The 26,401-nt window shown below is 31.8% G+C and overlaps 1 protein-coding gene across 2 annotated transcripts in view; it reads left to right on the top strand.

Moving 5' to 3' along the window:
* The window catches only part of LOC124369165, a 131,593-nt gene extending 117,099 nt beyond the window's left edge, over nt 1-14,494 (top strand). For both annotated transcript variants that reach the window (XM_046826959.1, XM_046826960.1), the window contains one exon: nt 9,278-14,494. In XM_046826959.1, coding sequence (XP_046682915.1) covers nt 9,278-9,701 — 424 coding nt within the window. In that variant the 3' untranslated portion in view covers nt 9,702-14,494. The remainder of the gene's footprint in view (nt 1-9,277) is intronic.
* Nucleotides 14,495-26,401: the final 11,907 nt, after the last annotated feature.

Here is a 26,401-nt window from a genome sequence, read left to right as displayed (position 1 = left end):
TGGTGATGACGTTTATCCTACATACCGCAGGCTTTCTCCTTCAGATGATGGATATGTTGTTTACATTTACGGGATGCAGCGTGACAATCAATGGGTGGTACTTATAACCCTATTCTGTCTTCTCAGTCGAGTAGTGCAACTGTGTCAAGTCCATCAAATAAATTTGTAAGTACGTCAGCAAAGGATCCGGTCAAGCTGTATTTACAGTTGAAAATGAACTTAACACGGTATCAAGGTACGAGTAAGGGCGCTACATAAACACTTCCGATGCTGTCTGCGAATCTTTTGCTTTCCCATACACGATTGCAATCCTCCAGCCATTTACCTTGCAGTTCATCTTGGATTTTTCTTTACATTGACTATACAGATAGATGATGGTAAACTGTTAGAATACAATAAATTTAAAATACCTCAAAATCTTTGTCATTCTGTTAGTGATAAGAAGTCACTGCTTGACATGATATATCCTAATTTAAATTACAATGTGTACAAAAGTCCAACGTGGTTGTAGGAGAGGACAATGCTTATTCCAACTAATGACTCTGTAAATGTAATAAACCTTTCGTTGTTGAAAGAATTACTTTTTGCAGTTTTGAAGTATGAATCAAGGTACTCAGTGGTTGAGACAGAAGACGCTATTAACTATCCAGTGGAGTTTCTTCACACTCTGAACTCCCCTGGAATTCATATAAATATTATTTCTCCCTAAGATGGTTCTTCTATAATGCTACTCCACAACTTAAACCCTCCCAAACTCGGTAGCGGTACCAGGCTACAGGCGAAAACTCCACATATACATGTTATTAAAGCGACAATATTTACAGGCGCAGGTCAAGGAGAAACAAAGGTCGTATTTCTCTTATTCCGTCGGACTGTCATTTTGAATGCAACCGTTTGCAGTTCCTTATAAATTTATGCTATGCCATTAGTATCTACACAGCACAAGGGCAGAGTTTAAAGATGGCTGGCGTCACTCTGAGGAGTTACTGTTTCTCCCATGGCTAGGTCTACATGCTCCATAGTAAGCCCAGCTGCCAGCCAGGTCGCCAGAAAAAGACTTAAAATTGTGTTTACAAAGAGGTACTCAGGACTTGGTGAAAAATAAACATCAACTTTGGTAGCCCTCACATGCACAGGAGGGTGTTAGCTGAAGGTCTTCAACTAACTGTTAAAATTGAATTAAAATTCAAAAGTTTAAAAAAATTAAATTAAAGTTTAAAATCTACAAAATGTATACAACTGTAGTATTAGAAAAATAACTTTTTGAAATTATTTTTAAACTGGAATTCTTTGGGTTTATTTAATTAATTATCAACGTTAATCTTAACTTTAACTAATTTCAGTATTCCTTAAGTCTAATGATAAGCGGAGCACTGGTGCTTTCAGATAGTAGTTACATACAATTTATGTTCTGTTTATTCTATTGGTCAATACAGATTTATATATTTTAAGCTTAGACATACAGAAGGATGGTATACTACACGGATACTAAATTTACACATATTTTTAGTATATGGAGCCTCCGTGATACTTTCAGTGTATATCCCTTAGTAGAATTAAGGAAAATATTAAGTATAACTGTAGATCGGTAAATATAATTAAAGTACTGCTTGAATAACACGTATTCAACCGAACCGCACATACAGCTGAATTGGTTCAGTTGTGGTATTCATTGTAAATTAATTTATTCGTGGTTATTTATTAATCAAAAATCTTAAATCGTTAACTGTAACAATTGAAATGTTCTTCATGGATTATATTGACAATGGCTCAGGTAAGTCAAGCTGGATTGCATAGGCTCGAGTATCGTTAGATCCTATGGTGAAGAGATATTTATTTCAAACTGTAACGTCAACCGACTTAACAATAAATATTAGACATACGTCAAACATCCTCTTTGGTCTGACTTATACTCAGTCCTTTCTCAGTCTCATCTAAGATTAAATTTCATGTTGAGAACCTACTAATCATTATTGGTTTCTACTATTAGTGACCTAAAACTATTATGCAATTATTATTCTTTGATCTTAATCTGAAATTAGTTGTTACAACTGGTATTATTTTAACACGTTGACTGTGACAAACGCCATAAGCATTCAATCAGATTACTGTTTCTCAGTATCACTCAGTATAGAGTCACAGTGAAGGTTTATAGTAATTGTGTAACTGGAGTTAACTGGAATTGAGAGCATCAATGTATCTTACTCATAACAGCGGTTTTATCAACGAGATTCAAATGCAGATATTCATGACAGGAAATTTATTTTGTTACTTATAATAATTTATAGAGTTTTTGCACTGTCCAGTGTTTTGGGAAATGGAACGTTAATGAAATAATAATAATACGATACGTGATTTAAATTTTTTCTTGAAAATTCTCATCCTCGAAGGTGGCAAAAAGTCGATATTCATAATGACGTGTTAACTCTGTATTTCTCATGTGTATACAGATGTAACAAAAATACCATTATAAGTTGCGTCTTCGACATGAAGTGTCCCAGGATTTTTTAGATCATTAATTCTGTGGCACAATGATATCAAAAGTTATATACATATTCTAATTGTTGACAACTATATTTACTAGTCAAATGCAATTATAGGTGAATCAAAAATTATTTCAAACGGAAACGTCAACTGACTTAACTATACGTATTATATTTGTACAAACAGACACATTTTTCTGGCACAGGTTTATATTTAGGACTTCTTCAGACATACAAAAGGTAAATTTCTGGTTGGGAAATTTTTAACTCAACATAGTTGGTCCTTTTATCATTGATAGTAGTTTGAACGTACTACCACGATTTTACCAAATTTATGGAATCTACAAAAACCAATCCAACAATATAGAGAAATTCATGACATGGCATAGGTACGATATCTGTTAAATATTTCAATCTTTAGAGGAACGTTTGAGAGGTTAGAGAGAAGAGATTATTAGATGGTCTACTAAGTTATATGACATGCCCTCTTAGATTCATCTTTCTTAGAACATTCAAAAATAGTTTTTACGTAACAAAGCCTTATGATATTAACGCGCATCTTATCAGCGCGAACACTGTATTAAGCGGTAGAAGTTACCTCCTCAGCACCGAACAACCAACGATTTAAACTAATATGTACTGCAAAATGTTATAGTGGGTTACCATCGATTAGTCCAAATACAACCTGCCCAACCTGTCAAACACCCTGTCTGTTCAAATACTCTTATTACTACTTTAGTTAGCTATGAAAATTATGACTACGTAATACTTTTTACTCTCTGTTTCCCACTTACTGCAGAATATGGTTATTTCGAGAGATTTTTCTGAATAATAACATGGTGGTTTGCAAACATGAACGTAATTACAGTTACTAAACTGGTTTTGCTGCTTTAATATGTAGTACTGAAATGAATGAAATGACAAGTATTTACCTTTACCTTTTTTTGGTTGCCGAAAACACTCAAATACTCTTATTACTACTTTAGTTAGCTGTGAAAATTATGTCTACGTAATACTTTTAAGTACTCTCCTTGAAGTTGACGTTTTTCGACGTCCACTGAAGGGTAGACAAAAGCGCCAAATACTTGAATTCGTGTAAGATTTAGTCCATCTGTGTGTCTTTAAAGAGCCATCTTAAAACGTCCTCTAAGATTTTATCTCATTTTCGATAATGGCTTAAAATTTATGTTTGTAACAGTAGTAAACATGGAATAAACATTTTGCAGTATCTGAAAAAGTTAAAAATGTACAAACAACTACTAAAATAATGTTTTAACAGTCTGTATGTTTAAAACACGTAAGACTGAACTTCTTGGTTTTGATAGAAACATTAAATATTATCATAACGGAGACGGTGTATGCTATACGGACCACTTATGCCTTTTTCTACAACCTCAACTAGAGAAGCTGGAGGAGTCAACCTGCCTATTACGTGCTCTGTGGTTCAGGAAACCAGTGATTTACTGCATCGGAAACCAATTGGTCGTCTTCCTCGACGCGCGATGCTGACGACAAGTGCCGTAGGCTCCGCACCTTTCCGTGTTTAGTCGACTGTTTCCTAGCATTCAACCAATCAATCATGTGGCACGCTGCCCTACAGGCAGGTTTGCATTTAAAAAGATGCAAAATAAGGCAAATGGTTCTCCTACGAAATTGATTGAATTGAAAAAATGTATGAAATTTCTGTACACGAAAAATTTATTATTACGAAAATTAAGTGATTTCAGGAAAAACTTTTCTGAAACCTTAGGATAAAAAACCTCTTTGAAATAAACTATATAAACAAATTTTAGTTTCAAATCCCCGGTTTTAAGACGAATATATATTATTAAAATGTAGCATTTAGAACAACAGGATAAACGTCGATAACCACTTTCAGTACAGGAATCAGAAGACCACAGGGGAATTTCCTGGGATGGTTTTCAGCCAGTATGGGGTGTACATGATTAATTTATTACTGTGTCTAAATGCTCAGTAAAACCTTTTGTTCTTTGTTACCAACTCAATAAACATAGTCTTAAAGCGTTCATGTAGAAACAAGCCATTCTTACTATTCCTATAAATTTTGCATAAAATCTCTCTTTTGAAAATTTGAAATAGCCCCCATTTTCAGACCTGAAAATTATAATAGGAAGCAATTTCAGATTTACAGTTTTATTAATTTAATAGTTATTTATTCTGATATTAGGTATACTTTTCCAGGAGTTTAACTAAACAATGTAAAAACTATTCTTTAAATAACATTTCTTACTTCTTATATTGAATTGTGATAGTCTCCATACCAATCTAGATTTGCGTTACTATGCTGACCTATGTTATTAATTGGATTGGGAATACTGTTAGTATTATGAGTTGGGAACCTATATCCTAACAACACAATATCGTATTTATCGTTGGAACCATAATAAAAGGTGAAAATCATCATCAAACTTAACACAATGAAGTTTAGCATAATCAAACGCGCTCTGTCATTGCATAAACAATGATTGCTTTTTACACTGTAAACAAAGATGAGGTTGTTATTACTATCCGTTCAATTTACTATGGGAATCTGGCGAATGATACTGAGTATTAACTATTAGCTTTGATGATGAGTAAGTTGCTAATATTTAACGATTCAGATTGAAAGAACGTTGAAACCCCCCTTTCGAGGGCTTTAAAAACTTACCACAGTTATCTCAGATTCTCCACACTGTACATATATCAGTTTACACAGCTTCCATGATTCATAAATAACTCATTAGTAATCATGATTCATTAATGCCATATTTAACACATATGTGCCATATTTGTATGCGCCATTTTCCTACAAACTTTTGTAACCAAAATACTCTTTTTTTAACTTTGTTTAGAGTATTTTTTGATATATTTGTCGTTAAGAGGAAGAGAGGATTCATAGTCTCAATCTCTAATAAAGCCAAGTTTTATTTCATTCATTAATTTGATACTTTTCATGTATACTATTGATTGTGGGAAAATTAGTAAACAATCTTACAGTTTGAGTGTTTATCTGAATAATAGTTATGATACTTAAGATATTTTAACAATTAAGTTAAAATTTTACTTTTCCCACAACATTTAAAACTGCGAACATTTAGCGTATCAACAATTCGTCATATCGTATTGTAGACTAAGTATTCACTATTGTGAAAACTTTTCTTATTCCCTTTTTAATATCCACTACTCAAGATTTTCTTATCGTTACCATCATTACCCAACCACCTCTGGTTTAGCTAAAAGTATTAGATATTCGATAACTGTAGTTCTACAGTAAATTCTGTCCAATAAATAGTTATTTGAAACTCATTTATTCGGTCAAAATCATAAAATTGTGTAAATGTTCAAATAATACTTTTTTTATCAATTATGCTTATATTGTTAGACCGAAGTAATTAAATTTATCTAAGCATAAAATCCATATAAAATCGATTCAAGTGAACGAGTACAATAATCATTGATTTAGGAAAATATTTTATGCGTGAGTTTAAGTGTACTATATAAATATACATAATGTCAACTAATAAATACAGTGTGTGCTGTAAAACTGTTTAACTTTTTACTTCAAAATTATGTAGTTTTATTCTCTGATTCTTAACAAGAAGATTTATACGTAACTTCTTATACATATACTGCACATACAATTTTTTTATGCAATTTAAAAAGGAAACCTGAAAATATCAAAAACAAAACAGGCACACTCATTATAATTTCTGATATCCACTAACAATAATTTATCACCACTTTATTCATAAGAGTGCAGACTTGGGTAGAAGTGCGAAGCATTTCCAAATTCGTATACTAAAACATTGTACTTGCACATACTTCCATATAACATGATACACTCATTCATTCTTAGGATCAATCACTCAAGCAATAGATCTCAGCTGACACACAAATTGTACCAAATTCCTGTCTATTCATACACACAGCACTTGTATCTGAAAGTATTTTTAAGGCTGTATTTTATTCTAAAACAAATCAATCATACTCTTTTTGCCCTGCATTACCACTACTGGCATCTCTTGTTTGTTTCAAATCGCATTTCCTATTTAATATATGTGTAAGGACAATATTGTATCCATAAACGTATTCATCACACTATTGCCCTGCATTACCACTACTGGCATCTCTTGTTTGTTTCAAATCGCATTTCCTATTTAATATATGTGTAAGGACAATATTGTATCCATGAACGTATTCATCACACTATTGCCCTGCATTACCACTACTGGCATCTCTTGTTTGTTTCAAATCGCATTTCCTATTTAATATATGTGTAAGGACAATATTGTATCCATAAACGTATTCATCACACTATTGCCCTGCATTACCACTACTGGCATCTCTTGTTTGTTTCAAATCGCATTTCCTATTTAATATATGTGTAAGGACAATATTGTATCCATAAACGTATTCATCACACGATTGCCCTGCATTACCACTACTGGCATCTCTTGTTTGTTTCAAATCGCATTTCCTATTTAATATATGTGTAAGGACAATATTGTATCCATAAACGTATTCATCACACTATTGCCCTGCATTACCACTACTGGCATCTCTTGTTTGTTTCAAATCGCATTTCCTATTTAATATATGTGTAAGGACAATATTGTATCCATGAACGTATTCATCACACTATTGCCCTGCATTACCACTACTGGCATCTCTTGTTTGTTTCAAATCGCATTTTTCCTATTTAATATATGTGTAAGGACAATATTGTATCCATAAACGTATTCATCACACTATTGCCCTGCATTACCACTATGGCATCTCTTGTTTGTTTCAAATCGCATTTCCTATTTAATATATGTGTAAGGACAATATTGTATCCATAAACGTATTCATCACACTATTGCCCTGCATTACCACTACTGGCATATCTTGTTTGTTTCAAATCGCATTTCCTATTTAATATATGTGTAAGGACAATATTGTATCCATAAACGTATTCATCACACTCTTGCCCTGCATTACCACTACTGGCATCTCTTGTTTGATTCAAATCGCATTTCCTATTTAATATATTGTGTAAGGGACAATATTGTATCCATAAACGTATTCATCACACTATTGCCCTGCATTACCACTACTGGCATCTCTTGTTTGTTTCAAATCGCATTTCCTATTTAATATATGTGTAAGGACAATATTGTATCCATGAACGTATTCATCACACTATTGCCCTGCATTACCACTACTGGCATCTCTTGTTTGTTTCAAATCGCATTTCCTATTTAATATATGTGTAAGGACAACATTGTATCCATAAACGTATTCATCACACTATTGCCCTGCATTACCACTACTGGCATCTCTTGTTTGTTTCAAATCGCATTTCCTATTTAATATATATGTGTAAGGACAATATTGTATCCATAAACGTATTCATCACACTATTGCCCTGCATTACCACTACTGGCATCTCTTGTTTGTTTCAAATCGCATTTCCTATTTAATATATGTGTAAGGACAATATTGTATATCCATAAACGTATTCATCACACTCTTGCCCTGCATTACACTACTGGCATCTCTTGTTTGTTTCAAATCGCATTTCCTATTTAATATATGTGTAAGGACAATACTGTATCCATAAACGTATTCATCACACTATTGCCCTGCATTACCACTACTGGCATCTCTTGTTTGTTTCAAATCGCATTTCCTATTTAATATATGTGTAAGGACAATATTGTATCCATAAACGTATTCATCACACTCTTGCCCTGCATTACCACTACTGGCATCTCTTGTTTGTTTCAAATCGCATTTCCTATTTAATATATGTGTAAGGACAATATTGTATCCATAAACGTATTCATCACACTATTGCCCTGCATTACCACTACTGGCATCTCTTGTTTGTTTCAAATCGCATTTCCTATTTAATATATGTGTAAGGACAATATTGTATCCATAAACGTATTCATCACACTATTGCCCTGCATTACCACTACTGCATCTCTTGTTTGTTTCAAATCCCATTTCCTATTTAATATATGTGTAAGGACAATATGTATCCATAAACGTATTCATCACACTATTGCCCTGCATTACCACTACTGGCATCTCTTGTTTGTTTCAAATCCCATTTCCTATTTTAATATATGTGTAAGGACAATATTGTATCCATAAACGTATTCATCAAAACTATTGCCCTGCATTACCACTACTGGCATCTCTTGTTTGTTTTCAAATCGCATTTCCTATTTAATATATGTGTAAGGACAATATTGTATCCATAAACGTAGTCATCACACTATTGCCCTGCATTACCACTACTGGCATCTCTTGTTTGTTTCAAATCGCATTTCCTATTTAATATATGTGTAAGGACAATATTGTATCCATAAACGTATTCATCACACTATTGCCCTGCATTACCACTACTGGCATATCTTGTTTGTTTTCAAATCGCATTTCCTATTTAATATATGTGTAAGGACAATATTGTATCCATAAACGGTATTCATCACACTATTGCCCTGCATTACCACTACTGTCATCTCTTGTTTGTTTCAAAATCGCATTTCCTATTTAATATATGTGTAAGGACAATATTGTATCCATAAACGTATTCATCACACTCTTGTCCTGCACTACCACTATTTGCATCTCTTGTTTATTTTCGTTCCAACCTATTTCTTGTTTAATTTCGTCGAGATAAGACGGGGAATCACTAAAAAAGTAGTCAGTCACATTACGGTGCAGAAAAGTGCATTATCATATAACTACATGTTGCAAATGTATCAAAGAATACAATTAACTCTGAATCTTTTATTGTCCAGGTGCCCGATTCAGAGGCATTCTTGTGCGGAGTCGGAGCTAGACGAAGGGGTAGCGGGACTGAGGTCACCACCGTACTCTCTGTACGAGAGCACCTCGTGGGACGGGCGGAGGAAACCTGGAGGCCAACCTACGTCCAAGAAGAGAAGAGACTTAGGTGGAAGTGCGGAATACACGAGAGACTACTCGGTAGACGAGAAGAGTGACGCGCTCTTCAGAGAGTTCAGCAGATGTGAGGTAGACAGCAAACGTCACCACAGGCTGACGGCGTACCGGAGACTGCGAGGACCCTACCCTTACCCCAAACTGAACGAGCCTCAGGCAGACTGCGTCCTCGGATTCAGTCTCATAGACGACGAGGTCACATTGGCCTCGGTTCCTATCATCAGGGTAGCTCCTGACGAAGACTCCTCCGACCACGTCTAAATATGAGCCGTCAACGCCAAGTACTTCGTTTACCAAACGTGATTTGAAATCAATGGTCCATTTTAATCATATGTGATGTATTTTTCTGATAATGTTTATAAGCGAAGACGATGTTGTGTATATTCTGTTTTGTATAGTTTAATAAACTAGTTTGCAGTAGTTACGGACTTGTTACCTGACTCTCGGTTCATTGTAATGTCACGTTCAATGTTTTCTCCTTGATTTAGATGTTTACGTTATCTTTTCATTTGCTATAGCATGTTGTAAATACGTTCATCATACTTTCACTATGTGTAAATAGCAAAACAGCAGGTAAATTAAAATTCTATAATTCGATTATTTTTATTTGATCTCGACATCTTAGATAAATTGTGAAGTAAAGCGTTCAAAGGAAGCTTCAGATGCCTCAAACAAGATATTAGATCATACAAGAAAGAAACTTCTATAAATAGTGTCTTGACATACAACTACACTGTATATCCAGGCACAAAAGGTTTAAAGATCTGTATTGACTACCTACCAATCTAATAGCCCACTATTTCACTAAACCAATGACATTTACGTCATTTAAGTTTGATTCAGTTTCATAGTTTTCAAGAGTTGAACAGACTAATTTGTTTTAAATTTTAAATTTATGTTATCCCTTTCCAAAAATACAGTATAGGAATCATTTTCAACTTTTAAATAGTAACATAAATCTTTTGTATTTCTATAAAAAGACCAAAATAATTTAATTGCAATGTTATAGTGTATATACAAGATTTCGATTCGGGTATGTATTCTTGAAGCCAAACCTGAAGTTTTACTGTGTTCAGATCCATCGTCTAAAACAGTTTCTGTACTCAAATATGCACGGAAAAAGGTTATAAGTCAACATTGCTTTAATGTTTACACTTAATTTTGTTGCTTCTTTGATGAACTGTAGAGAACTACTATAAAATGAAAATAAAATATTTTGAGGCATCAGAGCAGTAATGGAATGGCTAGGAAGAAATAATTTTGCTCAATACATGTTGTTTTGTAATAACTCACCATGCTTACTAGTGATAGATCCAGGTAATAGGGATTGGCCGATCGGGGGTTAATATAGACAATAACAGTTTGATTGAACTATCGAAATTGTTATAAATCACGTGTATCAGACGGACTGTCATCAACACCATACGTTTTCATTATTTAGCTCTTAATGAGCTGCTTAATTTTTTTTATTAAACTATTAATAATAAGCACATTTTCATATTTTCTTTGTGTATTTAAATGTGTTACTAGTTTCATAACAATTTGCACAACCTACTTGAATAAGCTGATATTTTTTTAAACCTGACTGATTTAATAAGGTGCAAGCAAAGTGCTTAAGGTGCATTCTTGTAACTGATTATACTCGTATACAAGCTTTACAGTCATGAAGGATTTTTCTAATACAATAAAAGGTCCATCTATAAGTTAGTTTTCAATTTAAGTTATCGTTGGAGGGAAGTATAAATTTAATGTAAGTGGTTACACTTTGTGAAAACACTAACTTAAGTTATTGCAGTACTTATGTAAGTGATCTATCTACCTTGAAACCTAATTTAGGAGTGAAATTATCTTAGATGTTCATTTTTTACCTCCATTTATGGCCTAATTCACATGGTACGATCATTATTTTGAAAGGTTTTAATGTTAATATTGGTTTTTACTATATATTTACGAATTATTTATTTCTGATATCTGAACTGTATTGCAATGAAAATTGCAGGTCACAGAACACAAATATCATGAATGTAACTTATGAATAACAATTACATATCATAAATGTGTTTGCATAAGTTCATGTGTAGTTGAGTTTTCGAGCACGTTTTTAAACTAAAGAATAGAATGTTTTATAAAGATGTTATAAGGAATTTTTATTTCACCACACTCACTGTTATCTGTGAGTGTAGGCTACTTGTCTCTTATATAAATCAGGATAGTTCATAGAATTAAATAACCGTCACATTAAGAAAATTGTTTCGTACAAATATACGTTACGTTTATATCTTAGGTATATCTTGCTTTCACTATTTTGCACACTAACTGAACATATAGTGAACAGTATTTTTAAACCACAATACTTTTTAGTGTATGTTTTTAGAAAAATCAACGGACATTAGCTAGTAAATTACAAATCTTTATTTATAGTATAATATTATCAGTTATTGGTGCACAAAAGTTTCAACGCCAGCGTTATTTACGTTTTAATATTAAATATATGTGGATTATTCTAGATTGTTATTATAATTATTTTGCCATTTGTTGAATAACACAAAGATTTCAAGGTTGTTACTACTGTGATGGTTTATTGTAAGATTTTGTATTATATTCGTTATTTTCTATTGGGTAATGTTCTACACGAAACCACCTGTTTGTAAAATACAATACATGTTTCCAACAATGACACAATATTTTTATCACTAAATATTTAATAGTTTATATTACTTATACAACTGATTACAATATTTAGTGAAGGAATGGTAGATCTGCACCTTACATACTAGAGTACCCTAGAATATCAAGTTTTAAATAATTGATTTAAAACAGAGATTTAAACCAACAGACGTGTTGTCTCATAAAATGTACTACTCTTAAATAAATTTCATAGCGTTCAACGATGTTTATAGAGACAATTTACACTGTTCGATTAAGTAATACTATTGTTTGCAATAATTTACTAAAACACAACACTCAAGTATCCCGACTTTAAGTCTAAAAAGCAATGTTTTAGGGAATTTTATTTAGCGCTCGTCCATCCTACTTCTTTTATTTAGTATTAAAACAATATACTACATAATAATTGTTTGTTGCCTATGAATGGAATGTGTTACAATAACAATACTAATTTGTATATGTTGTTCGCATTTATATAATTATTTTATATACTTTACTAAGTTTGGTAAAATGTGGCCAAGCACTTTTACTGGGAGTAAGTTAAGAAACAAATCTTTATGTATCGTGCTTTATTGATTTCTTCTTATAGTATAAAATGAATATCTTTCAAAACCCACGGAGCCATTGATTACAGGTTGGCTATAGATTACGATATTAAATAGTAATTACCGTACTCGCAAAGCCATAACAAAAAGAATGAAAATCTGAAAGATAAGATCGATCTGATGTGACATGTAAGCTGAATTTTAGCCAATAAGAGCAATCTTAAACCTCAAACCCGTTTACACCCATATTTGTATCCATGAAGAATTATGAAAGCTGTGTCTTTTTATAATTATCTACGCATCTGAATACGTTTAGTTTTTCAATAATGTTATTAATTATTGGGGGGGGGGAATTCTCTAACTTATTACTTATTTGTGTATATATTCAAAAATACACGCTTTACAAGTCAGATGCTCAAGCATTTGAATGCATATTAATCATATATTTGAAATGAAACTCCTCTCTTTATTCTACGGTCGGTCACAAATAAATGCCTAAATGCGTTTGAAGACTAACACATATATTATAGGGTAAACTTCAAGGTCGTTGTCCTACAGCCGATTCTTTACGTCACTTAATGGCTTACACTTCACAGTTAATGTCTCAGCTTAGTTATTGTTCATAAACATAATAATTTGACAAATCCTTATGTTTTGAACGTAATGACAACATTTAACTAGCCTTAGGCTTAAGAAATCTAAATGTTCTTTTATATAAAGTGAAACAATTTTCATGCATTCACAGTGTGCACAAAACAGTTGTATCTGCATCTGTCAAATTTTGGTATAAGCCATATATTTTCGGGTCAAGTTTGTGAATGTAAATTCTTAAGTGTCTTGGATATATAATCTTTTTTCTCTGGGACACATTTGGACTCTAGTGGATCTTCTACTGTACAAATCTCCAGGTAAAATTTGATAACTTTTTATCGATTTTGTTATATAAAAATGAAACTATGCCTATCTACATAGAATCTAAAAACTACTTTCTACGCCATCATGATTGACCCTACACCCGTGAGAAGTCCCTCAAAATTTGAACTGAAACTTAATAAGTGAATAATTTCAAAATCTTTTGATAAAAATAAAGCAATAACTCCAAATAACGTGTAATTAAAATGTAGAAAAGAGCATCTTTCGTTTACAGTCAAGTAATAGAATCAGTTTATAACCGTTTTACGATTAAACTGACAAATTCTCACCAAAGATATGTCGATAAGTTAGCCTGGCTTTAAATACCACAGATCACTTGTGACTATTATGTGAGTAGAATGGTATATGCTTTAAAATTTTAAAATTAACATTTCCTTTTCAATATTTTTAGTATTTCATGCATTTCGATACTGTGATATACAATGAAAATGATGCTCTGATATTGTTCATAGAATATTTTGGTGTTCATGGAATCTTCCAGAATAACATTTTGTTTAACTACCATAGCAATAGTTTGCATTAAAGTTTCAAAATTATCTTTTTTTTTTACTCTATGTATTTATACTTACGAAACTGTCTGTAATTTGGTCTTTGACTATATTTGCAGCCAAGGTTTCACACAGTACTAGTGTACTACTGGACCTCAAAGAAACGTTAATTTCTCTACATTCTTTAATGGCGAAAAACTTACTTTTCAGCGACTTATATTCATACAAAATGTTATATAAATGTGAACTTGTTTTAATCGACCCAATAACATTGTATTATTCGAGAAACTGTATCAAGCTAAGTAAGTGATGTGATCTTTTATGATAAGTTTTTAATAATACTTGTAAACTTGTAGCCTTGAACTTGTAAATTTGAAATTGCTATTGTATAAATGATAATAAAATGTTTTGTTTTTAAACAGTTTCTTTATCATCAATATTCCTTTTCATACATTTTTCATGGAAAATTTAAGGTAAGTTGGAAATAAATAAATACCTTGATATCACTATGTAATGGTATGGGAGCTGCTAAGGGGGTTGGGAAAAACTCTAAAATGAACTTATAAAACTTTATTCCTCTTCTTTTGAAACAAGTTCCAAGGTGATGGGAGGAAATAAAAATCAATTTTAAAAGTTAAGTTGTAACTTTTAGGCATTGATGTTAAATAATATAAATTACAGTAGGAAATTTGTTTTGTTCATTACCTATAATTTTTTGTTTTAGTTCAATATCAATAAAGTTTGAAATATTTAATTACAGCCATGAAAATCAATAGGCACTGGATAAATGGTTCTGTTACTACTGCAATACTTTCCAGTAGATTTTAAATTTAGTGTTTTGAGGTTGAAACTGAATCCAATTATTATTTCACCCAAGTTTCTTGTTTCAATGCTTTACTTTCAAAATAACGATCTGACAGTATTTTTCTGTACATTATAATTCTCTTGGGGAGTTTTTTTATACATTATAACACTTTTTTATTTTATATTACTTTAACGTGTAGTATCCTTTTTTGTGAACTATTTAAAAATGATAATCAAAAACCAATAACTTAACACCCGGAAACTCAAATTGTTTATGTTTGCGCTAACATTGTATTTATGAATATTTTTTATTGAACCCTCTTTTACTGTACATATTTCATACACTTCCTCACATTTCTTTCAAGCTATTTCCAAACTGTGATCACTTAAACAGTAAGGGATATGGCCCTTTTATTTATTACAAAGTATGTAAAATTCAATAAAAATTCAGAAGTTTTGCTATTATTTCACCACATTTTTGGTCAATAATCAAAGGTCTGCTGGGAAAATGTCAAGTTTTAATTTTCGCCGCTGGCAAAATACATTTGCCATGAATTAATAACAAGTTAGACGTGTCCAATTTGTATACTTAGAAGTATTTTGTCGCGGCAAGTCTGTAAACCTGGAGTAAACTTAAATCAAACGTGTTAGTTGGCATTCGCCAAATGTTCAGAATATTGGCTTCTGAAATTTTGCTACAAAGTGTAATCCTACATGTACACACCAAACATCAAACATATTATAAAATGTTTGTTATGACAAGTTTGTATTATTGCATCTAGCCTGAGTCAAAAGTGTTTGTAAAATGTACAGAAGGTATATAACATCAAGTTAGCTGCAATTATACTAAAAGCTTTAGTAGTGTAGTTGCAACTTTCCATCAAACAGAAAGACATTGTACAATATAGTTATCTAATACAAAACTTAAAATTTCGCAAACAATTTCCCTCATTAAATAATATAATTGTATCACCTACGTGACCTTTCACCTACAATATAGTTATCTTCAGTTTGATACAAGTAACATCTATTGCGTATTTACTCAAAATTGGATTGTTTTGTTTGTTATACTTGCGTTTTAATTTTTTTTAAGACTTGGATTATCAGATTTAACAAAGTTTAAAGACACAACATTTTAGACTCCTCATACAAGGAACGTATTAAGAGCTGCCACAAATCTATCACATTAGTGTGTTAAATAATGACAAATAAACCAAACCATTTGAAAGTTTAAAACATCATTTTTATATAAAGAATAATTTGGATACGATGTCAATATCTACATAATACGTAGGTATTAATCTCTACGTAAAGGTATTACAATAACTATGTAATGTCTTGATACGAGAAACATTTCATTATATAATATTATGATAAACCAAAACTTCTACGTATAAGACTGTGGAGGACTCACACAAAATTCGATAACTTCGTCAAGAAAAACATAAATATATATTAAATTGTTTGTTATATACAGTATGTGACAAATCAGTACTTGTAAATGTTGTTTTAATTACAAATAACCCAAATTATCCAACTGTGACATTGGTTAAGCTTTAAAGGAACAATCAAAAAAAGTTTTTTTTTTAAGCTGGATTGAGGTTTTATTATTGGATTTATTTATATTGTGTCATTAGGATACAACATTTTCGGTTCTGGAACTCTGACCCAGTTGATAAATAAAATAATTCAAAAATCATGTAACTAACAAAGACGTTGTCAATAAAAAAACTAACGATATGAATTCGAAATCAACTATTTACTAATTAGTGGCGTATCTATCCAGCATATGAGTTTGGGAGGGATGGGCCAAACTGTTATCCCTCTGTAACGCAAATAAAGGCATGTTCTTTGTTTGAAGGTTATTTTCCTATCTACTTGGTTGCGATAACACGGACTACTGCCCTTTTTACGTTAGTGGCATCCCTCCCTTAGTTCCTTTCAAGAGCGTTACAGCTTTCATAAACTTGACGCATACTAGATACTAATAAAACAAGCAGTGGGCAACACCAGATTTAACTGAACATCTAGCTTTTTTCTATGATATACGTAATAGTAACATGTCCATGAAACGTGGAATTATGACTAGATAATTAAATGTAGGAATATTTATTACGACTGCTTTGATATTAGTCGTGATATTTTAAGCTTGGCAACCTTGAATTAATCGGAACTACTTCATTAGATTTATATCGGGTTTTTATAAATTTATCACCCCTATTTGTTTTTATTCGACATTATAAAACGAAAATTAAGTAATAGTTCATATTAAAGGTATTAGTAAAATTAAATTACTGTTAGAATATTTTGTTTGTTTTTATATGATTTGAGGAGAAGGCGACCTGCGGCCCCTCCCCTTCAATATGCCACTGTTTCTTATTTGAGGTGCTGATGTTTAATTCCCATGTGTGTATAAAAATGATATGAAGAGCTTTTACAGGAAGAAAGTATTTCGGCATACTTGTCAGACACGAGTAAGCCTTCCTGAGTATTTAAGTTTTTCTCTCTCGTCAATGAAGAGCGTCAGTGCTCTCGGATACTTGTTGGCGGCTGAATTCTGTGCTCCTGATAGCTCTTGTGAATTCCATCTATGTTGCGACATGCCGCACGCCGCCGTGCCGTGTTGTGCAATGCTTTTAACTGTTCACACCTTCCATCGCTCATTTAGTAGGGGCCACTAAATCGAAGTTTCAGTTTCCTCAGTACTAGTAGTTTCAAAACGCTCTACATTAAGTAACAATACTATCAAATATTATCTGTAAAAGTTGTGTCATAAATCTGCGTTCTTTCAAAGCTATTGAGGAATTAAGATTAAGTATCAACTGCCTTTTGTGTTGTTTATTGATCACAGTGTTAACAATGAAGTCCCTAAGTATCGATCGTAGTTCTGTGCTGTTTATTGTAAGCAGGATTAAGTTCAAATATAACGGTAGTTGTAAATTTCAGATCTGTTATTACTAAGGTGTCTTTTTAAAGTGTGCTGTACTTCTCTGCGTTTTTATAAATCGAACGCACATTGCTAACATTTTGTCTGAGCCTACTCTGTTTACAAAAGCTTTTAGTTTAGAATAAATAAATTTTACATATATTACCTTTCACCCTGTAAACTTTGAAACTTAGTTTAATCCAATAAAAGGGCGTTTAACAGGATTTTCGACATTAGCCATCATTATGAGTTAGTAAAATAAATCACTACGTTTCTAGGATTGAAATATTTTCTTCTCCGCGTGTCAAAGCAAGCACTAACCCTCTTATGTATATTATTCTATGTTTTGAGATCTGAAGAAGAGTATAGATTCAAATCTTTAAAATTTCTATTCCTAACTTATAACGATGACAAATGTCGGAAATCTTTTCAATTCGTACCAAGTACGAAAAAAATTCGTGTGTGTTCTTTTCGTTTTCAAGTATATATTTTCAACAAAGGACAATAAAAGGGTTTCTATACTGAGCACTTGTTAAAAAAATCCTTATGAATGATGGAACGAATATTGATTCATTGGCTTCACATTTCTGCATGATTTATTCCCACGAGTTTTCAATAGACTACAATAGGCTATAAGAAAAGTCCATTTTGCATTTGTTTTTTTCTGATCCCTTCATTAGCAATACTTTAATTAATTGAAGTGTTCTTAGTGAAATTATTAGAACAAAGAGCACATTGTAATATAATTTATCTAAAAATTTTCATAATAATTTTTGTACATACAATATTGTACCTCAAAAATGAGTAGTTACTTCAATTATGGATTTAAGAATGTATATATACTTATAATTCTAGAATATAGGCTACAGCATAATGTTTGGCATTATATATATATATATATATATATATATATATATATATATACACTGTATATATATAGTAACATCTTTGAAAAAATATTAAAATAGAAATCTTTTGCATTTTTAGTATACGTTTTCTGTAGTAGGTGGTTAGTTAATAACGAATTTAAGAAGCAACTATTTGATTGCTATATATGAAATATTGTAGCTACATGTTTCTACATGCGAACTGGGTTCGCCACTTTAAATTCAAGGATTTTACACCAATTTAATATTAATTACCTCAAAACCTTAATATGTATCATTTTAATGAAATCTGCCGGAGAAATTTAGGTGTTAGCATGCTTTTTGAGATTTAATCACGAATCTAGAATAGAAAAAAGTTTCACTTCTTGGCTGCGCGGCAGTACTCTACACTAGTCACGTAGTAGAAGTATGTTATTGATTTATGCCTCCCTGATACCTGTCATTTCCAAACAACATAAAAAGTGATGACGTTGCCGTTACTACACTGACATCATGTAATGATGATGTCATGTAATACAAACTCGTACTCATACTTCGACTCATTTCTGTTTTCCTAATACACCAGTGCCGTATCTAAAATGCAAAAGGGGGGCAAACCGGGGGCCCCAAACCCCCCCCCATTATTTGTTATTTTTATATTTTAAATATATAATGTATATAAGCTTCTTACTAATTTCATGTGTAAATAAGTCGGCTGTGTCAGGAAATTATGTACTTTATAAGAATTGTTTTTAAAATTATTACCTGTCATTTAACTTTTTTTTCTTTTTTTTAATTAGGTGCATTAGAAAGATGCACATTATCAAAAACTAATGGGTTTTTGAGGATTAAATCACTACACATGTCTGTGAAAACGCAAATTTATAAAACGTATATCTTGTATAATAATAATAATGGATTCCATTATTACTATTATACGTCTATCTTATGTACTTACAAAAGTACCATATCGGTACATCTCACTGTGATTGCCCTCCAAGTCTAGACACAACCCCCAGAATGACCAGAGTCTATGGACAGTTTATGTTTGCAAGAGACACAGTTACAAGATTACTCGATATGTTGGAGGCACAGTTGGCATAATGTGAGATTAAGGACTCAGTTCATTGCGATCAGAATTGGCCACTACCCAACTTTGTATTATAGGCTGTCCATGATTACCTAAATGTACCAATCCCGTTAGATGGATTGGTCATACTACAAAAGATGTATCCTCCCCTGCAATCACCAGACTTAATTCCCTCAGGTTCTCTTGCTAGGGTTTGATCTAGTCTGAGGTGTACCGAGTGAAGATTAACAGCATACCACAATTACATTTACATTTATTTACCTCATTTACATACGTATACAAATCTAGTGCCAATAGATAACAAGAGAAGGTTCCCACAAGGGCATAAGCCTGTGTATGAGAACCGAGTCCACCTTTAATCGAATTTGCAATAGCAATATTACTAATGTACGATATACGACTTAGAACAAAATTAAAATTGTTTGATTGAGTAATAACTAAATATGACTAATAATAGCATACTCTGTTTGGATGTATATAATGTAAATTCAAGCAGAATAAAAAAGGTCGTCTGCTGAACGATAATCATATATGTTAATTAGATAGATAATGAAACTACGTGACAAATATGCAACAAAACCAAAAAACCATGTGTGATTGTGGACGAAGAGTAAGATTCATAACAAAAACGGGATGCACTTAACTTCTACACAAACAATATAAAACAGACAAAAATATTTTATTCCAGCCGATTTCTAAAACTGGACTGTTACAAAATTAAAACACACCACTCATACGCGCTCACACGCGCGCAGGCACACACTGAAACACAATTACGCAACCGCATGCACTAAGGATGCTCGCCTAATTATATTGTTAAATTGATTCAGGTAGTTTTACTGTTTACAATATTGTGAGAATGCAAATTGATAAAATAATAAAATTACATCAAAATGAGTTTTGGTTAGACATGGACAGTGTACAGTTGATGATGTCCTTATCACACTGTGAATGCTTCAAGACCTCAGAGAGAGTGTTGTACTAGATATTCAGATTTTACATGACTTCACCAGTGCTTGTTGAAAGTTGGTACGATCCATAAGAAGTAGGTCCAGTGTATGACTTTGCTGTCAAGGAAGACTGGACTTCAATCTACAGGTCCCAGAGTCTTTGAAGTCTAGTTGAACAGTGTTCTTTATTTCGATTTTCTGCAGCACAACTTTCCAACATTTATTGCTGAAATTGAATCATCAGGAAGATTGGAAATACTATTCCAACAAGCTGACGTACCTTTTGTACACGTTTGTTAGAGGAAGTTCGGTTGAAGTTGATTGAGAAGTATCTAATTTATATTGGACGTGGAGATATATTGGCGTGCCCCCCTAAAGCCCCAGACCTAATCAAATTGAACGTTTTCGTGTACATGAGGAGTTTAGTGTATGACATATTTGTAAATAATAAAGAAGAACTAAAGCAAAGTATGATGGATGCAGTGGTAAAAGTTAGAGAAAAGCTTTCCAACAAAGTCATTGTAGGTGCTATGCGCAAGCGGGCAAGGGCCTGTGTGAAAACGAATAGAGGAACGAAAACTTTAAAATGTTTATATTTGTACGAATTTATACTTGATATTTGGTTTTGTTATTTACCAATACATTAAAACAGTTTTGAAGTGCAGTTTCAACGGTGTTCAGTTTTTGGTCGTACAAACTTCATATGGTAAGTTCTTCCAACTTTCTTACTTTCTAACCCCACCGTGTTTTATTCTATTTAGACCTACCTTCCTCCATTGCAGATAATAGCAATAGATAGTTGTATCATCCCAATTGAAAGCTTATTGACTGAGGAAGCTGTTTATAGTTAACACATTCCAGAGTGTATAATTTCCTAAATCTAAAGTTGCTAACGTTATTTGAAAAATACACAATTTACACCTCAGACATGAACAAAAGCCTATAGATATACTTAAATGTAAACAAATTTGTACTTATTCTTATGATAAATGCTATGTAAATTTCTGAAAACTACTTTAAACATAACAAAAATCAATGTTATAACTTATTAATGTCCATTATACTAGAACATTACCCATTATTTTGGTAAATTTTGAAATAAACCTTTACTCCCTCACAGTTATAGTATGACCCCTTAAATATGCATATTTAAGTAGTTATTACCAAGTATTTTAACATAAATTTTCTTAAAGCTTTTCTTTAAAACTAATTTGTACAAGGTATACAATGCAAATTTGAGAAGCATACTTTTTACTAATTCAAATTCAAAATTCAAATAAATAAATTGCATCAACAATCGTCATTACAAACATTTTCTAAAAGCTAAACATATTTCTTATCTAAACAATCCTTAATATTATAAAAAGTATTTTTAAGGAGAAAATGTTTTACATTTCTTTTGAAAGTAATTGCATTACATTCTTGTTTCAGAGCTATTGAAGATTTTAATACAATTATAAATAGTGTGGTTTTTGAAAAACTTTGATTTGTGTGGTGGTATATTATAACTGTGCTTGTTCCTGGTTTTACTATTCGAAGATGGTTAAAATTCAGAGAAAATGTGCTGGTTCTTTTTCATGAAAATAAGTGATTCCAAAATGTAAATAGATGGAAAGGTGAGCAAATTAAAAGATCCAAAGTAAGCAGCACATGATTCTTTTCTGCCAATTCCTGCAATAATCCTCGCAGCTCTTTTTTGCAGAACGAAAAGAGTCCTCGTATATGAGCTTTCAGGTCCCCAAATCACAACTGCATATGAAAGGAAAGGATAGATGAGGGCATAATATGCTGAAAGAAGGATTTCAATACTGGAGAAGGTGGACAGACGTCTTAATACAAAAACTCCTGACGACAAACGTTTAGCGACATTTTCTATGTGAGAGTGAAATTTTAAATTTGCATCAAGGTGAAGTCCCAAAAATGTTACGTTATCCTCCGCAGTAACGATACTTTCACCTATGTAAAATTTTTTATAAGATGGTTTTTATAATAGTCTTTAAACTTATAGTAAAGGTTATATGGTAACTTTGTCTTTAATACCTGCATTACAGTACTTATCAAGCACTGCAACTTAATATTTGCTAAGACATGCAGTACAAAGTATATATCTACTACAACTTTTAAAATTCTTATCTGGATATTTTATTATTTGTACTCAACAGCGTTTGCAGAAAATTTTTAAATAAGAAATGCTGTTACTATCAAGTTTGCATGTTTTCAATATTATAAAAGCAAACAAATTGAAGATGGCGGTTAAATTAATTAAACATGTGGTTATGCTGTTATAAAGCAATGTTTTCATAAAACACTTGATTGACAGTAATAGGCTCTTTCAATTAATATTTCTCAACTTTTGAGACCACGATATGATTTTAAAACTTTAAAGACCAGTAGTGCGTAGCCCAGAGGGATTTTCGAAATAGGCATAGGGACCCTAAGAATACCAATGTAAAACTTCACTGCAATCAGTCAAGAGTCAATGAGTAACACACAGAGAGATACTTATTACATTTATATCTATTACGAGTAGTATACATTAAGCAAATTTTCCAATTGTAAATATCAAAATATGAATACTGAATGCTTTAATCTCAGTGTTATAGTACAGTAGTATATAAGTGGTTTCTCGATTCAAATAAGTTTTGATTGGGCTAAAACTATTTCCCCCAATTGACCAACAAAATATCGCTTAGCGTATCTAAGTTTAACCTTGTACGTTATAAAAAAAATTGTATTTACTGTAATGCAACATAATAAAAATGTATATTTATCTTTATATAGTTAATTAGCGAATGCAACTGCTTACTCTGAGAATGACAATCTCAGTTACTCAATTTGAAAATCGAGCAGGGATTTTTGTAGATAAAACCATATTTGAGTGTCCATTGTATCCTACTTAGAGCAAGTGGGTCAAAGACATTTCCCCAGTACTTGGACTGGAAGGGGAACAGGCCACTAGGCTGTTCTATCGAAAAGAGGATCACATTCCTACCTTAATTTACAGATTAAGACGTGAATCGAATCGCTAAAGGATTAATCGTTTAAAGTGATATCGGAAGTACAGATTTGAGCATTAAATAGTCGGAGCTATTCGATTTAGGACACAGAATATATTCCGACTCAGAGCTAGCACAAAACCAGGTTTTGAGAAGTTGTAAATAACAGCCCTTAAATACCTTTTATAACAGAGAGACCAAAATCTTAAATTTAACTTTCTATGGATTTTGCAGTCACAACAAATTCTGTGTGTCTTTTTATTTTGTTACAATAGCATTCATTACGCTTTCTGTTTTTTGTTATATATGACTTTCCTTTGTATATTGTGTACACTAACTTATTACAGAAAAGTAATCATCTTAAATAGCTTTATTGTCTCTGTGGGTTAACTTTACGTTGTATGAATAAGCTTTTTATCTAATTGTATTTATGAAATGTAAGAGATGACTCTACAGTTCTAACTTTGCCTCCAAAAAAGCTAAGTTTCATTTCATCTTTGTTGTTGCATTATTACCTGAAGCATATTTTTACGATGTAAACAATAGAAATGAGTAATGTAAGGAACAAGCATCTATCCACATTTTATCTTTCTAGCGGTGTATTATTAAAATTGAAATAACGCAATACACACAAGTATCAAAATTGTAAAAGCTAACACATTTTAGTAATTTATTACTGTAATCAAATCTTAATTATTTTCTTGGTATTAACATATTGATTTGGTTAATGATTTGTGAGAGTTAATTGATGTTCACTTAAGCTAAAGAATCAGAGTATATTTCAAGGTTTTGAGAAATATACCCCCTAAAACGAACGCTAAGTCCTGAGACTTTGGCGTAGTTACTTATAGGAGATAAATCATATCAAGTTCTTAGCTTTGAGAAGGAAGATTAACGTATTTTACTAAATATTTTGCTTCCATGTTCACTCATGTACAACATATTAAACCTAATTATTTTATCAAACTAACCATGTAAAATATAAATTGTTTACATCTATATCATTATACACTTGGTAATTAAAATTAGCCTGAAGGAAGAAATTAATGTATTATATTACTCCTTGACTTGCTTTTTACGTGAGTAGTGAAGAATAAATAATGATTGTTATTATAACAAATAAACACAAACAATTGCATAATGCCAACTGTACGGCCAGAAAACCATTTATAATCATTTTTCTCTGAATCTCTTCACATGTCTACAGTAAATCTGCTTAAATAATGAATTACATCCATTAACACTCTTAAAAATAATAATGACGATGAATCTTCGATATGTTTGAAATAAAACTCAAAAGTGGTGTGAGATAATCGCTTTGAAATAAAATTTAAGAGGTAGAAAGTCTATCTAAATGAATTAGATGTGTTAGTTTATTAGTTGCATATTTGCAAATACTAAAAATAAAATGTTTTTACTAGAGTTTTGTTCGTTTAAAGTTTAAACATATGTTTTGAGAAATATTTATAAAATTTACTCTCACATACAGTACATTTTTATTTACCTCTGATACAATATTTAAGACTTATCTTAATTGTGATACTTGTCATATGAAAAACATTGTATGAAAGATACACTAAATTAAGTGAAACTTAGTAAAGTAAAACTTTTATGTTTTACATTAAAAATTATAAATATATAGTGGTGATGCTTTTATTGATTGGTGAACTTGTTTCTATTTAATATTTGCAGCTATACAGGTAATATTGAAAAGACATATTTACATATAGGCTATCTTGTCATCGTTTGCTTAGTAGCTACGACAGCCTAATCATTTCATATGAATCCCTCAAGAAATTATACACAGTATATTTTTTCTTTTAAGTACAGTTTATGTAGAATTTTAACCTGATCCATTTGATACATTATAGAAATTTAACTAAAGTAGAAGCCTGACTTATTTAAAATATATTGGTTATTTTCATTAATATTCATGTTTTTTCTATGAAAGAGTTTTTGTTGAGCGATAGATTAATTATCTCTGTAGCATTCGCTAAATGGGTGATTTAAAATGTATTACTAGATACTGATGGGAGAACGGATGTAGTAGTACAATAAGACAGCAGGTTTGTCTAGTGGTCTTGTTTGATAAAGGGATTACAATAGGGGATGACATGAGTCTCTGTGGTCTTGCGATTCGGAGCCAATCTAAGGGCTTCGGTTACAGTTAGCTGGTTAGAGATAGGATTCGGTATAAAAAAAAAACTCCGACACGCACATCCCTGCGTCTTTTTGAGTATCTTTCTCGGTTTAATTGTTGGTGGTTTTCGATTTAACTATTACTCTACAAACCTGCACGGGATTTTGCGTAATATAACGACTTGGATTGGAGATTAATTCAAGACTATTAATATTTAAATTATCAATGAGACATCCAAGACGATATAAAATATTTTTTATTAGTAAGCTCCTAGTGAATATTCAGTACAATTTATTACTAAATTGTTTAACTATTAAATATTATCTGGTTTGTCTAAAATAAAAATCACAGTTCTAAATAAAAACAATGGATTTATTTTAAACTGGCAAATTAATCAGTTCAAAGTTTCAGAATTTTCATCACTCTATTTTCCACAAAGAATTGACAAACCGTTTAGTAAATTTAAAAGTTCCTTTGGCAAGAAATAAAAAATATTAATCAAACTAAAAATCAGAGCTCTCTTCTAAAATAAAATAATAAAATTTTAAATTAAAAA

This window comes from Homalodisca vitripennis, chromosome X (genome assembly GCF_021130785.1).
Source record: "Homalodisca vitripennis isolate AUS2020 chromosome X, UT_GWSS_2.1, whole genome shotgun sequence".
Taxonomy (NCBI): domain Eukaryota; kingdom Metazoa; phylum Arthropoda; class Insecta; order Hemiptera; family Cicadellidae; genus Homalodisca; species Homalodisca vitripennis.
Note: the sequence above shows the minus strand (reverse complement) of the source record. Positions and strands in the feature narration are given on the sequence as shown.